Here is a 15,711-nt window from a genome sequence, read left to right as displayed (position 1 = left end):
GCTGGGGTGTTTCTCCCCATGTTTTCTGGCTCTGGAAGCATCTGTGCAGGAAGGGCACCTCCTTTGTCCCAGCTGTCCACCTGGCTGAAATGGGGTGGGGCTTTTTTTGTGCTTCATTGAAAAGTAGGGGTTTTCTCCAGGTGTAAGGAGACCAGTATCAGGGTTTGGGTTTGGAAGGGATCTGGCTTTAAACATTAGGTTGGTCTGGGGATCTAAGTGGCAAATAAATCCAGATCTCAAAGAGCATGCAGGCACTGCCTCAAGTCCCGCTCTTTCTCTCTCTCTCTCTCTCTTTTTTTTTTTTAATAAAGAAATGGCTATGCTGTAAATGACACGTAAATAGAAGGAAGTACTTCTGAGTTTTTCTAAAAGAGTGGCTCTTAACCTTTCTGGGTGACCTATTTCTTTGAGATGTCAATTAAAGCTGTAGGTCATCTTTCCAGGGGAAAAAAAAAGCGCATACGTGCAGAGACTTACACAGATCTCCTGATGCTTCCTGGGGGCCTGGAGGTACCTTTTCTAGAAGTTTGCTTTTCCACGTGTCATCCTGGACTCCATGCAGCTTGGCAAGAGGACCGGGGAGGCCAGAGCAGGGGAGCTGTTTACATCATGAACTGCTTGTAACATCCCAGTGGCTGCATTTCCATTTGTGCCCTAATTTTTTTTGAGATTTTATCTATCTATCTATCTATTTATTTATTTATTTGAAGAGAGAGCGCATGCATGCGCACGAGCCAGGGAGAGGGGCAGAGGGAGAGGGAGAAGCCGGCTCTCCACTGAGTGCAGGGCCCTGACTCTGAGCCCGGGCTCCATCTGGGGACTCCAGGATCATGGCCTGAGCTGAAAGCAGACGCTTAACTGACAGAGCCCCCCAGGCACCCCTGTGCCCCGCATTTTTCCAATTATCCAATCACAGATTCAATGAAAGACCATTTAAGTGTTGCTGCCTAACCAGGAGCAGACACAGTATGAGTGTGTTTGCGTGTGTGTGTGCATGTGCACCTGCATGTGTAAGGTGCTTGGCCACTGAGTTGTCTCTGTGGAAGCGGGCAGGAGGGCTACCGCGGGCTTCCTGGTGGAGGAGCTCTCCATCGCGACATCCATGGTGAGAGCATCAGGCTGTGAAGAGCAGGACCAAGGCTGTCCAGTTTCTTTCTTGCTCTTGAATTTGAAGATGAAAACTTAGCTCAGAAATTTACAGACTTGAAATGCAACAGTGAAGGTGTGGAAAGGGTCGCACGTTCTCTGGTGGAGGTGCTGGTCGGGACCTCGTTTGGAGAGCAGCGCGGTGAATGTATCAGAGTTAATGTGCACACCCCCACCCGCCTAGGTGCTTCCCAGTCTAGGATTCTGCCCGATGGAAATATATTTGTGCAGCTGGACACAAATGTTGTTTATGGACGTCCTTTGTAATACTGAATGCAAGGGCAGAAAATCCGTGATGTACGTATTATGGAAAATGGGGTTTTCAAAGTAGTGAGGCAAGACTGTTTGAGGTTGCAGAATAATATAGACCACTTAGAACGAACAGCTGAAAGTTTAGAGACATGGATGTAATATAAGATGTAATTAAACGACTATCCATCAAGCACATTCTAGAAGGAAACCTACCAAATTACCGAGGTTGATAGCTTCTCAGGAATAAGACTAAGAAGAGGGTGAGGAAGACGACTCCCTTTTGTTGATGAGTTTCTCTCGTGTTTGCCTATTTATAGTTCATACCAATTATAATTTTTTAATTAAAAAAAACCTTCATTTGCATTGAGCGGCTCGCCTTGTCTAATGTTCTTATTTTTTTTATGTGTTTTTCTTTGTTTTATATTTCAGATTCTTGATGAATTCAAAAAAGATTCTTCTGTGTTCATCTTGGGGTGAGGCATCTCTTCTGGGGTCATGTTCAGGGTGGCTGTGCTGGGAACAGGTGCCCACATGGGCCCTCCTATTTGGGCCAGCTGTGCCAAGAGGGCCGCCTCTACGGGCAGCCACTGGTCTGCACTGGGACAAGGTCTCCTACTGGGGAGTTGTCTTTCCTGAGCCTGTGGCATGGATAAACAGGAACAGCAAAGGGGTTTGTGGCATGGTAGGAGGGTGGCCCAGAAGGTTCTATAGAGAAGCACGTATGCTTGAGGACTTGCTTTCCCAGAAAGGAGTTTGGGAAATTCCTGGTTAAGCAGGCTCAAGTGAAGTAAAATGTGTTGACACATATAAAGTGCTACACGCAGTGTGTGGGATGGCAAAGGGCTTGTGAATAATGACAGTGGTATTATTATTACAGTGTAAGTGTTGCAGGACTTGTCAGGACCTTTATTGTTCTTATCTCCCCCACCCCAAGATTGGTTTATTATTTTAGAGTGCGAGTGAGCTGGCAGAGGTTTAGAGGGAGAAGAGAGAGAATCTCAAGCAGACTCTGTGCTGAGCTCAGAGCCCAACACAGGGCTCATTCTCACAACCCTGAGATCATGACCTGAGTCAAAACCAAGAGGCAGATGCTCAACTGACTGAGCCACCCATGTGCCCCAGGACCTTTACTGTTGGTACTAATTCCCTGAGCGTGGGATAAATGAAGTGTTCTGTATTTCCCAAGCCTGTCTGCCTGGGAGGAATATTCGCCCTAGAGCTAGTAGCACATAGAGTGGTGTGAGGCATGCTGACCTGGGCCTGCTTTTCCGAACTGGCCCTCATTGATGAGGAAACCCTGGCAACTGATCCTTCTGTCCCTTTCTAAACCAGAAACCTCAAGACTGCAAAGTCCATGTGAAATAGATGTGATTTTTGTGCGGTATTTTAAGGAAAAGTTAGTGTTAGACCATGAGGCTGCTTAGCAAAGAAGGTCACAGATCCATACAAATCCTAATTAAACACCAAAGCCTTTGAACCCTGAGTGTTTAGTCAAGGGAACAGCTAAAAGTGTGTTTTATCTTGTATATTTAAAAAGACCCCCCCAACACACACACACACACACACACACACACACACCCTTGTGAATGGTCGGGGTAAAGTACAGATTTCCCTGGAAAGCTCTGTTCTATGGAAACACTTTCTGTAGAGACCAGGGTTGCTGGTCCTGTGAGGTCCCAGTGTTTGAGTAACCACGAGCAGCCTCTAACCCCGAGGCCATCTGTCACCAGGCTGCGGGCCAGGGTGGAGTGTCCCTGTATTCACATGAAGGGTTCCCTTCTCTCAAACAGTAAATCATCCTGACAGGGGGCGTCTGCCTGCCCCAAAGCCCATGTTGTGCATCTTCAGCTCGAGTCTCCCCATCTGTCCAGAATCTGGGGGGACTTCATCTGACCCTCCACTCCTATTTCAGAGCCCTGAGTGGCTGAACAAAGTCTGCACTGTGGCCTCGGAGGAGACCCTCTGATGGGCCCTGTTCACTTCTCCAGAGTTGGCTTCCCCGAGACTCTGTCCACATCCAGCCCTACCCAAGCCTTTGCGGTGTGACTCAGGCCTGCCCCCTGCACTGCTCTCTCCCTGCACTCCTGCCTCTTTCCACCTTCTGTTGTTCGTTCTTTTGGCCTTTGCATACCTGCTTCCCTTTGCGCAAGACCCTTTCTACCTCCTGGTGAGTCCCTCTCATTCTCTGACTCCCTCAGCTGCCGCGTCCTCCGGAAAGCCTCCCTCAGCCCTCCAGGTCTCGATCTGGCTCCCCTCTTTCCACTGTCATCTCCTCTCCTTATTGTACTGTGTCCCCCGAGGCCACACTCCCGGAGGCTCTCTGTAGATCCCAGAGCACGCCGGTAGCCCTGGGAGCAGCAAAAGGCAGATTCCGGGCCCCCTCCCAGGTTGGGGCGTCACAGCCCCTCCTTGCATCCTCTGAGGTCGGGGGTGTAGTGTCTGTCACCTTGTGTCCCCAGAGCCTCGCAGGGTGTTTGGTGGCAGCTTCTATGGTTGTGTTCTGTCTAAACACCCTCCTTTTCCCCGAGGACAGCAACACCGACCGGCCGGACGCCTCTGCTGTTTACCTGCACGACTTCCAGCGCTTTCTCTTACACGAGCAGCAGGTGAGAGGCGCGTCTCCCCTTCTCCCCAGCTGCCACCTCACCTGTGATTGCCTGAAACATGGGGGCTCCCTGTCCAGGGCCACCTTGGTGTCTCAGACTCTGGAAAGAGAACAGCCTCATCTGGGCCCCTTTCCCAGGCGCAGACCGAGGAAGGGGAGAGCAAGAGCCGCCCAGGGTCTGGGGGTGGTGTGTCCCCCGACCAGCTGGCGTCTGCTCCTCCTCCCGGCACATTGCATGTGTCCCTTTCCTGGAAGCCTTCCCTGGTTGATGGGAAGATGGGACCTGGCAGACGGGCCTGCCAGGTCCTCTAGGGGATAAGACAGCCCTGCTGTCCTTTAGCAAATGACACATGGGGGAGTGTCCTGGCGTGTTTGTGGACAGACTGGTGGCGGAGTGAAGGGGCTTTGTGTTGGGGTGGTGGTTTTCCATCAGAGTGGCTCTACCCAACAGGCCATACTGGCCATGTGTGGAGCCATGTTTGGTCGTCACAGCTGGGCAGGCTAGTGGCCCGTAGTGAGTGGAGGCCCCGGGTGCTGCTCCACATTCTGAAATGCATGGGACAGCCTCTCCCGTCAAGGGATTACCCAGTGCCTGAAGGTCAATAGTGTTGCGATTGAGAAACTCCCCAGTTCAACTAAGAGAAACCTGAGATCTTCTTACTAGCTGTGTGACCTCAAGCAGGTGGTTTGACCTTTCTGCTCCCCAGTTTCCTCTGTAAATGGGGCTGGGAGCCCTGCTTCTCAGAATTCGTCAGAGGGTAATGATCTCTGTCTGTGAGTTTGTATATGTGCATATTCATGTATTTAAATTTTTTATGTGTTTCGCTGGAGTTGTCTTTGCTTTTTTTTCCTCCTAATTTCATTTTTTTATTTTGTTATTTTTTTTTAAAGACTTTATATTTTTAGAGCTGTTTTAGGTTCATAGCAATATTTAGTTCATTTACTTTTCCAAAAACTCCGAATTGCAGACCATCTCAGACACAGGAGCGGACAGGCTGGCATCCCGGGTCACCGTGTACCCGTCACTTAGATGAAGAAATGATGAACGTGTTTCCGGTTTTATTTCACCTGTCCTCCATCTCCACACCTGGCTGCCTCCTGCCCTCCCCCCTCTTCTTCATTTACTTCCCTTTCTTCTTCATTGTTGCTGGAATATTCTAAAGCAAACCCAGACTGGATCTTTTCACTTGTAAATGCTTCATTGTATCTCTCCTAAAGATACAAACTTTTTTTTTTTTTTTTAACGAAACATAACCACAGTAGTCCTGTCCTCCCACCAACACTACTTTTTTTTTTTTTTTTAAAGATTTTATTTATTTATTTGACAGACAGAGATCACAAGTAGGCAGAGAGACAGGCAGGGAGAGAGGAGGAAGCAGGCTCGCCGCTGAGCAGAGAGCCCAACGTGGGGCTCCATCCCAGGACCCTGGGATCATGACCAGAGCCGAAGGCAGAGTCTCAACCCACTGAGCCACCCAGGCGCCCCCCAACACTACCTTCTTAATGTTATCCAATGCATATCCCACATTCAGATTTCATTGATTGTAGAGAAAATAATGAACAGAGACATATGCTTTGCACAAGGTCAGCCATGTAGAGGCCCAGACAAAGGCGGTAGCCGCTACGGTGCCTGATGAGTGAGGACCAAGGACACGGAAAGGCCATGCTTTCCCCATGTGGGCTTGAACCAGAGTGACCAAGAGAGGGCTTGTGTGTGCCCCCTGAGACGAGAGCTAAAATGGGGTATACTGAAGGGGCAAACACACAGTCTGGGCACCTTATATGCTGGGTACTGGGCTCCTGGTGGCCTAAAGCAGAGAGGGGCACATGCTTTTCTTTTTTCCTTTTTTTTTTTTTTTTAAAGATTTTATTTGTCAGAAAGAGAGAGCATGCACAAGTTGGAGGGAGAAGCAGGCTCCCTGCTAAGCAAGGCTCCCAATGTGGGATTCGATCCCAGGACCCTGGGATCATGACCTGAGCCGAAGGAAGATGCTTTACTGACTGAGCCACCCAGGGGCCAGCAATATGCAATTCAAACAAAAACTTTGAGGGGAAAAAATTTATATATTCTGATGAAATAATTGCCCTTCTAGGAACTTGTCCTATAGAAGTAGTGGCAGAATCTTTAACAGAAATGAAAACTTGGAAGTGACTTCAAAGTTCACATTGGTGGACTAGTTAAAGGTACCACAGCCCAGCCCTAGAGCAGGTAAAAGGAAGACTCCAGAATTGATGTCCCTGGGTTGGCCTCGGGCTCATGGTCAGGTCTCGGTCAATGGCTGAAGTCTCTGTTTCTCCACTTATGCAATGTGGAGAGTCCTACGTACCTCCTGGGGGTGTGGGAGTTCAAAATGAGCCACTATGTGATAAAGGTTTACCATGGAGCCTGGCATGTAGTCTGTGCCCAGTGCTGCTGGCACTTGACCCTACACCAAGTAGGTAGATCTTTTTTTTTTTTTTTTTAAACCCCCAGAATATTGGTATTTGAAGCCCCTTTCTACCTTTAGGTAGAAACTTTCTTTATTCCCAGCCAGGCTAGTTCCAGGTTACACGGGCTAAGCACCCCTATTTTTAAATAAATGCAAAAGCTTTGCAGGAGAAGGAAGGAGGAAACCCCTGGCTTCTGGCGGGCATCAAGGGCCGGGGAGGCGTTTGCATTAGGGAGCCAAGATTTGGGTTTCGTGTTCTCGTATTCAAAGATCGTGACACCTCACGGGCGGATAAACTGGCTTCTCCCCAGCCTCCTGGCTGTTTTGTGTCCCTATCCAGGTAGATTTGCAAGGGCCAACAGCAGAGGCTCAGTGTGGATCTGCGACCCATGCACCGTTTCTCACCACCTCATTTGCATCTGTCCTCACGCCTTTGTTTCTCTCTGACATCCTGGTCTGACCCTTCCCATGCAAGCACACATGGATGTGGTAGCACATTTGCTTTTGTTATCCTGGAAGGCCAAGGTTTTAGAATATTCAGAATCCATAAAACATGAGTCAAAGGTGACTACTCTCTGTGCCAGGTTTCATCTTTGTGCCTATGAATATATGGGCTTTTAGGAATTAGGAGAAGAGTAGAGTTCGTTTATGCTGTGCGTTCTTTTTCTAATGGGCTCCTGCGTGTCTAGGCTCCAGAAGCTGTTCTAGGCTCCAGAAGCTGCTGAATGTGTGTCTCAGACATTATCCAAAACTCTGAGCAGCATGACTTGGCTGACTCTTTTTTGATAAACGTTTTTAAAAATTTATTTATTTATTTATTTGACAGAGAGAGAGAGAGAGAGAGATCACAAGTAGGCAGAGTGGCAGGCAGAGAGAGGGGGAAGCAGGCTGCCCACTGAGCAGAGAGCCCGACATGGGGCTTGATCCCAGGACCCTGAGATCATGATCTGAGCCGAAGGCAGAGGTTCAACCCACTGAGCCACCCAGGCGCCCCGACTTGGCTGACTCTTTGAAAAGAGGACACACTCTGTGTCCATTGATTTGGAACCCTCACTCTGCTCCTTACTAGTTGTGTAAACTTGGGATTGTCCCATAACATCCTGAGTTTCTGTTTCCTCCTCTTTCCAATAACGACACACGACCTGCAGAGTCACATGGACTAACCGAGGTGACCGTCCAAGGAGAAGGATGGTGTGAGCCAGCTGCCGGGATCAGAGCAGTGTCTGTATGCCAGAGGCTGGGTTAAATCCATAACCCTGTTTCACACGGTCTTACACAGAAACCGCAGCTAGGAAGTATTCTCATGTAACAGATGAGAGGCACAGGGAGGGGGTGTAGCTGGCCAGGGTCAGCCAAGTGGGTAGCCGGGCAGTCTGACCCATGTTCAGTGGCCTCTTCATGCCAGTAAATGTAAAGAGCCAGCCAGCAGCTGGCAAACTCTGGTCTGGGCCGAATCCGGCCCACCACCTGCTTTTTGTAAATAAAGCTTTATTGGAACACAGCCATGCCAATTTGTGTATGTTTGTTTATGGTGCTTTTTGCAGTACAGGAGCAGAAATTTGAGTGACCGTGACCCAAAGACTAAATTATTCAACCCTTTGGTCCTTTATAGAAGGTATTTGTGAGGTACAGATTCACGCGTGGTAGGTGGCACTTGATCGCATGTGAATCGGAAATAGGTTGATATTTTGATGGAAACTGGATCCTGAGAGAGGAAGGGTTTTGCCAGTCCTCCTCCTGATGAGCTCTTGTTCTCTCTCTGTCACTCAAAGGAGCTTTGGGCTCAGGATCTGAACAAAGTCCGAGAGCGGATGACTAAGTTCATCGATGACACCATGAGGGAGACTGCCGAGCCCTTCTTGTTTGTCGATGAGGTGAGTGGGCTCCTTGTCAACTCGGCTTATCTTTTTGACTCACATCTGTGACCTCTGGAGTTTATTTTTCCAGTTCTCTTCCCTTAGAAGGCTTTGCTGTCGTCCGACCCCCAGCTGACTCTGTTGGTTGAGAGCTGGTTTTCTTCTAGGTTCTGAGTTACTGCCTTCTGTCTTGCTCGTTTTTCTCTACTGGGCCTGTGTGTCCTGGGGGGGTTCTTGGCTCTGCCCACCAGACAGCGTCTGCCACCAGGGAGTGTCTCACAATGCAGGCATGGCGACCAGACTGAAAAGCCGATGGGACGTCTGCGTCTGCCCTGGGTGAAGCAGCTGGGGAGGTGGGGCTGAGAGGAGGACTGGGTACTCCTGCCTCATGGAAGGCTGTTTCCAGGCAGCAGAGTGTAGCCCTGTGCCACTCAGTCCGATTTTTTTTTTTTTGAGTGAGGTATTGGGGTAGGAAATTTCCTGCCTTTTCCACGTTAGGATACTGGTTACATTCTTTCTTTCTTTTTTTTTTTTTTAAGATTTTATTTATTTATTTGATAGAGAGATCACAAGTAGGCAGAGAGGCAGGCAGAGAGAGAGGGGGAAGTAGGCTCCCTGACGAGCAGAGAGCCCGACGCGGGGCTCGATCCCAGGACCCTGAGATCAGGACCTGAGCCAAAGGCAGAGGCTTAACCCACTGAGCCACCCAAGTGCCCCTACTGGTGATATTCTTTTGCTTTAAGTTGGGCAGTGAGCTTACAAATATTCATGGTATTACTATGCCTTAAGTCTTACGCACGGGAGGCAGGTACGTTTGTAGTATCCACTATCCGGATTCACATTACAAAGGGAAACATCACACGGGTGAGTGAAAGGTGTCTGTCTATCCTGTTGTGATCTGAGCCTTCTGCCTTACAAATCTGGGTACCTGAGGCCGGGAGACCTTCCTCTGAGTTCCCGAATCAGAGCTGCCATCTCCCGGTATTGGCCGAGACCAGAAAGATCCAGGCCCCACCCGTCCTCATCACCCTCATGACAGTCTTGCCTCTGTGACTCTCCCAGTTCCTCACGTACCTCTTTTCGCGGGAGAACAGCATCTGGGATGAGAAGTACGACGTGGTGGACATGCAGGACATGAACAACCCCTTGTCCCATTACTGGATTTCCTCTTCGCATAACACGTGAGTTTCTCAGCCTGTGACGGGCTGAGGGGCCGGGGGATGGGGGCGCAAGCACCCTGCTCCGGGGAGGCGTGTGGGAGCAGGCAGAGTCCAAGGCCATGCTGCTCAGACTAGGATGTACAAAAGCTTCTGGAAGGGATATGGGAATGTACCCCCACGTTTCCCAGTTGGTATTTGCATTAATCATGTTTTATCCTATGACCCTAAAAAGCAAGTTGGCAAAGCCGGCTTTCACGGACATCTCTGGGTAGCCACAGCAAAGCAATGAATAAGTTATTGAACTGGTACTTACTGAGTGTGTTCCCTGTGCCTGCTGGGTATGGGGGGTATAGCAGGGGAGACAGCAGGAACAGCCCTGTCCTTGGGTAATCGGAGGGGAAAGGCCTCCCTTGTTTTGTTTTGTTTTGTGTTAAAGATTTATTTATCAGTTTTTGAGAGAAAGAGAGAGAGTACAAGCCCATGAATTGGGGGAGAGGCAGAGGGAGAGGGAGACCAGCAGACTCCCCACCAAGCATGGAGCCCTGTGTGGGGCCTGATCTCAGGACCCCAAGATCATGAGCCAAAACCAAGAGTCATACACCCAACCAGCTGAGCCATCCAGGTGCCCCCAAAGCCTCCTTTTACTCAAGGATGAACAGGAGTTGCTGAGAGAAGTACAGGTGGTGAGGCAAGGAGGAGCCGCGCATGCAAAGACCCGGGGGCAGGAGGAGCCAAGGGGGTCTATTAAGATTATTAGATCGTACAGTCCAGGAGGGTGAGTGGCAGGAGAGGAGGACAGCAGTTCTGCCTGAGTGGAACCTTTAAAATCACAGCAAAGGGCACTTGGCAGTAGGAGCCACTGATAGCTTCAAAGTCAGAGAGCAACACATTCACATTTACATTTTATTATCCCAGTTATCTCAATTGCAAAAGAGAGGGTAGACTGGAAGGGAGAAGTTGCACTCAGGTTCCCCTGTGTAGTCAGCTTGTGAGGTGAGGGTGAGAGGGTGAAAATCTTGGGGCCTGGTCATCTGGAGAGCAGCAGACTGGTACCTTCCCATGTGTCACCACAGGCGGGAGTCAGAAGGCATTTTGGAAGGTGATGTCTTCTTAGGGGCAAACTAATTGTTTGCCGTGGCCATTGGTTTAGAGTGCTGAATGCTGCCAAACCCAGAGGACAGTGAAGGAACGTGAACTCTTGAAAGGGGTGTGGGGCACGGACATGAGGAGGAGGAAAGTGCGTACAAATATGCATTTTTATGTCAGTTTTGGTGGACACAGTTCAAAGCATAGTGAATTCCAGCAATTGTTGTTCAAGACCTGTGTCTGGCCTGGAGCCCTGGTACCACAATGGCGGCCCATCATTGGATTAAGGGCCTCCTAGCAGGCACCGTGGTGGTGGGGCATGGGGGGTGATAGTAGGGTCTTTAGTTGATTGCCGTAAGTCAGTGTCACTCCTGATACCCCTGGACCAACTTCTCCTCCAAAGAATACATAGTCTTGACCCTTCCTTTGGATCACTAAGATGGCTGTCGTTCACGTCCTGTGACTGTGGCCTGGAGCCCAAGACTTGTGCCCGGGGTGGCCACATGTTTGCTTGTGTCTGGCCCAGATCCTAACTGTGGATCTTTCTAGACAGGAAGAATTCAGGATGTTGGGCACTTGGGCTGAGGAGTTCCCCAAGACGCCCCAGGGTGCAGGCCTGTTCCCTCCATGGCCATGGCGTCCTCTCCCTCAGGTACCTCACCGGTGACCAGCTGCGGAGTGAGTCGTCCACAGAAGCCTACATCCGCTGCCTGCGGGCGGGCTGCCGCTGCATTGAGCGTGAGTGCTGCTCGCCCGGGGTGGGGGGCACTCGGGGGGACTGGAGCTCTGCCGTGTCTTTGCTTGATGTTCCCGTTGTCTGAAAGGCCTGAGTCGTGTGGGTGACGGGGACAGGCCACGGGAGGACCCAGGTACCCGTAGCCTCTGGGGTGGGGGATGCGGTCACTAATTGGCAGCCGCCGTTCCCAGAGGGTCTCCCCGCAGGACAAGGCGTGGTGTCGAGCCTGGCCGGACTGGAGTCGGAAACCCTGGGGCGGCGGCCCGGGGCCTCTGGAGAGTGTCCTGATGTGGCGGCGGGGCTGGGAGGCTTGGTTAGGCTGCTTTTCTCCTTCAGTTGCCCTCCGGGCTGTTCACGGAGGAAGGCAGGAGCCCTCTGTGTTTCGGCAGCTGGCCCGGCCTTGGATGCCACCTGACCCTTCTTTTCACAGCTGCTCACGGACACCCACAGGCCCTGGACGTGCTCGGGAGCCCGCTGCTTCCTCCTGGCCTGTCTGCGCCCGTTAAAGCGTGCAGGTGCACTGGGCTGAGAAGGGGCCCAGAGCACTGACGGAGGGTGCAGTTTTATCAAACCTCAGACCGTCAGACTCGAATGGCACTTAACCCTACAGATGGTTGTCTGGTGTATGCCCCCCATCCCAGGAAAAAGCAAGTGTGAAAAAATTAAGTATGAAGCAATCAGCTCCTGGTACCTCTGGGGGTTGAAAATGAGGGGATATTTACCTGCTACCTAACCTAGTTCTGTTTGAATGTTTTCCTATGAAGCTGAGAAAAATAAGCATCTCCTTGCTCTGTATTATTTCCACTAGCAGAACAGGCAAGCCGAGGGAAATCAGAAACCAATCCCACAGTATAAATCTATTTTTTTAAAAAAGGAAACACAGGGGCGCCTGGGTGGCTCAGTGGGTTAAGCCTCTGCCTTCAGCTCAGGTCATGATCCCGGGGTCCTGGGATCGAGCCCTGCATCGGGCTCTCTTCTCAATGGGGAGCCTGCTTCCCCTTCTCTCTCTCTGCCTACTTGTGATCTCTCTCTCTGTCAAATAAATAAGTAAAATCTTTAAAAAAATAAAAATAAAAAAGGAAACATTGAAACTAGCTTCTTTGGGATGACTGTATTGGGGATCTTTAAGCAACTACGGTCTTCCCATAACTGCACAAGTAGTGCATGTACACAAGTAACAGGGCTCCTCGTGTTGCCAGCCCCCGAGGGGAGTTCCTGTGTGGCCCCCCACATAAGTAACTGAGCCACTGGCGGCCTGGGGCCAAGCTGGCAGATGCCCACCCCTCACCCCCCTCGCGGTGTGGCTGCCGTCAGTGGACTCTCCAGGCAGGGACAGATGGCCGGGTGTCAGGACTACATGTTTCTCCCCTCAGTGGACTGCTGGGATGGGCCCGACGGGAAGCCCATCATCTACCATGGCTGGACACGGACCACCAAGATCAAGTTTGATGACGTCGTGCAGGCCATCAAAGACCATGCCTTTGTCACCTCCAGGTCGGTTGGCTGATTTCCTGGTGGTTCGTCTTTAAGGGAAAGGTGGACAGACGCCCCTGCCCACACGCATACACACCACACACACCCCCACACCTACCTACCTGCCCAGCCTCCATCCTCTGGTCTCGCCCAACAAGTCTTCAGCTGAGTGTTGGCGCCCCCTTCAGGCCAAAAGCGCAAGTCCCTCCCTGGTTCTGGAGCTGGGAGATGCAGGTGCTGGGACACTGGTGCCCTCTGCACCCCCCACCACCTCCCACCCCGGCCCCACCCCCCATCTGCTGGGCTGAGCCTGCTCCTCCCGCACACAGCTTCCCAGTGATCCTGTCCATCGAGGAGCACTGTTGCGTGGAGCAGCAGCGCCACATGGCCCGGGTGTTCAAGGAGGTGTTTGGCGACCAGCTGCTGACGAAGCCCACGGAGGCCAGCGCTGACCAGCTGCCCTCACCCAGCCAGCTGCGGGAGAAGTTCATCATCAAGGTGGGTGGCCTCGGGTGGCCTGGCATTCATTCGGGAGAGCCAGTGGCTCAGAGCCCAGGTCCTGTTCCCACTGCCCGGACTCCTACCAGCTCTCCTTACTAACTCCCTGAGCGACCCTGGGCAAGGTCATTTGACTTCGAGGTGCCTCTGTGTCCCAGTGCAGTGTGTGAGATGGACACGGACTGGAGGTGGACAGTTGCCCCAAAAGGCTGTGTGTGCTCATGGCTGAAGGGGGTCTCTTGCCAGCTGCTGGCAAGGGGGAGAGATGAAGGTTCAGCTGTGCCCAAAAGTGCCAAGGATGCCAGGGAGAGGGGTGATGTTTGGGGATCTTTATTACTAAGACGAAGAGACCAGGTGTATTGTAGCTTAAAGCACAGAAGAGGTCATATCTTCTTTAAGTGAGGGAGAATGTTCTAGAAGGTTTGAGCTCTGGTCCACAAGGCTGTCAAGGGAACCAGCATCCTCTTATTCTGTAGTCCCCCAGAGAATCCATTCAGAATCTGGGGTATGGTAGCATGTGAACTTGGGGGGAAATGTTGCCTCTTTATTTTTATTTTATTTATTTATTTATTTATTTTTAAAGATTTTATTTATTTATTTGACAGAGATCACAAGTAGGCAGAGAAGCAGGCAGAGAGAGATAGGAGGAAGCAGACTCTCTGCTGAGCAGAGAGCCCGATGCGGGGCTCGATCCCAGGACCCTGGGATCATGACCTGAACCGAAGGCAGAGGCTTTAACCCACTGAGGCACCCAGGTGCTCCAGACCTCTTTATTTTTATTAACCTGTAACTAAAACTTAACATTCCCTTCCCTTGTGAACATCAACAACAAGCCACTTGGGGCTTTGTCCCAGCAGAAATCATGGATAGTTTTATATCATGTTTACAGTTAGTACAGATATCTCAAAATAATCTTGTCCGCATCACTGTTTTGAAATTATGGTGGCTAATCGATTTGATTGTAGATCTTCTATAAAAAGCTAATAAAGAAGCACACCTATTTACATTATAAATATTTAAGGTCTTAATAACTGTATTTCAATATAGTTTCTCTTAAAATTCTGTGCATTGTAAATGTTTTGAGAAACGGGTCTGTCGTCTTCCCCAACTTCAAAGGAGGTCGCTGGCGCAGAAGGGGTGAGGGGTCTGCCCTGGGACGTGGTCCCCGTGTGTGGGGTGGATGGTGGATTGTGGGCCCATTTGAGCATCAGCCTAGAGAAGGGGCAACCTGGACGTGTTCAGGGTCCACGATTTCTGGCAAACAAGTGGGATGTCAGTTCGGTATGTCCCAGCCTGTCCTGCCCTGTGTGTGAGAACCGTCACATATCCACAGCTCCCACAGAGGCGGCTGAATGTGAAGTCTCCGGTTTAGCCCCTGGCAGAAGGAGAGGGACGGATTTTGTTGACAGGTGGCAGGTTCGTGTGGAAGGACGGACAGGTGTTTACCACACAGAGGGGGGCATTGCCTTCAGGTTGGGGGAATAACTCTGTCAACATGGGGGTGGTGTGAACAGCTGGCACTTTCCCCAGACTGTCACTGGGCCACCCAGATGCCCTGGGAATAATCGCTGCCTGCCAGGAGGTCACGGTCTAGTGGGGAGACGGACCCGTCACCAGAGGAGGGCCAAACGCTGTGAGGGGGCTTTCTCAGAGGTTCATCCAGAGGAGGGCTTGTTCGTGCCCTCAGGGTAAAGGCACTAGTGTATCTGGAGGATTTGGCTATGAGGCTGGGGCAGTTTTCCCGAGACACCAAGGGAAGCTTCCAGCTTGGGGAAGGCAGGACGAGAGGCCGCAAGAGCTGGGCCAGGCAGGGTCCGCGGCTTTTCAGGCATTAGGTCAGTGAGGGTGCATTTCCCTGTAGCTTTGTTTTCGTGGGACTGGTCCCTGTGCATTCCCAGAGGTTTTCTGACTCTTGTTTTAGGGTGTGAGATCGGGGAGGCCCTATCAGAGCACCCTTTGCCTCCCCATTGGTACTTTGTGGCTCCCTCCTTTTCTGTTTCAGGGATGAGGGCAAGAACAGTGTTGGTGAGCCTGGCTAGTGTGACCGTGAACGCTATCCAGTCTCCTGCTGCCCTGAGGGGTGGCAAATCCCAGCCCCCAGGCCCATTTTCCAGATGGGGACCTTGAGGTCTAGAAGGTGGCTCAGCTGAGTTGCAGTTGGCTCCTGCCCAAGAGGGAGCTCGAGGCCGTTCAAAATGACACATGCTGCCTCAGTGTTCACAGGTGGCTTTCATGCCCCTTGGCTGACAGGACCCAGCAGGGGCTGGCATTACCCCCGTTTCACAGGGGAAGTGACTGAGACCGCGACGAGCTCTCACCCAGCTAGTAAGGCCCTGAATGTGAGCCCCGGTTGGACTCCCAACCCTGAGCTCCCTCCTCTGGGCCACCAGAATCAAGATTCACAAATACTGGCCTGCATGGACGTTGGCGCCCATCTGGATGTAGGTTGTTGTTGTCATGGTCTTAGTCT

At 51.2% G+C, this 15,711-nt stretch overlaps 1 protein-coding gene across 2 annotated transcripts in view; it reads left to right on the top strand.

The window, feature by feature from the left end:
- The window catches only part of PLCG2 (phospholipase C gamma 2), a 141,305-nt gene that overhangs the window by 72,148 nt on the left and 53,446 nt on the right, over positions 1-15,711 (top strand). Inside the window, exons 1-8 of one of the 2 annotated variants that reach the window (XM_047712189.1) lie at positions 874-1,443; positions 1,828-1,871; positions 3,932-4,004; positions 8,205-8,306; positions 9,351-9,469; positions 11,187-11,272; positions 12,644-12,764; positions 13,073-13,241. In XM_047712189.1, the coding sequence (XP_047568145.1) occupies positions 1,420-1,443; positions 1,828-1,871; positions 3,932-4,004; positions 8,205-8,306; positions 9,351-9,469; positions 11,187-11,272; positions 12,644-12,764; positions 13,073-13,241 (738 nt within the window). In that variant the 5' untranslated portion in view covers positions 874-1,419. Of the gene's footprint in view, positions 1-873; positions 1,444-1,827; positions 1,872-3,931; positions 4,005-8,204; positions 8,307-9,350; positions 9,470-11,186; positions 11,273-12,643; positions 12,765-13,072; positions 13,242-15,711 lie in introns of those variants that run through there. The other variant, XM_047712188.1, reaches the window with a different exon arrangement.

This window comes from Lutra lutra, chromosome 17 (genome assembly GCF_902655055.1).
Source record: "Lutra lutra chromosome 17, mLutLut1.2, whole genome shotgun sequence".
NCBI classification, from domain to species: Eukaryota; Metazoa; Chordata; class Mammalia; order Carnivora; family Mustelidae; genus Lutra; species Lutra lutra.
The sequence above is the reverse complement of the archived record's forward strand: the minus strand, read 5'-3'. Positions and strand labels throughout refer to the sequence as shown.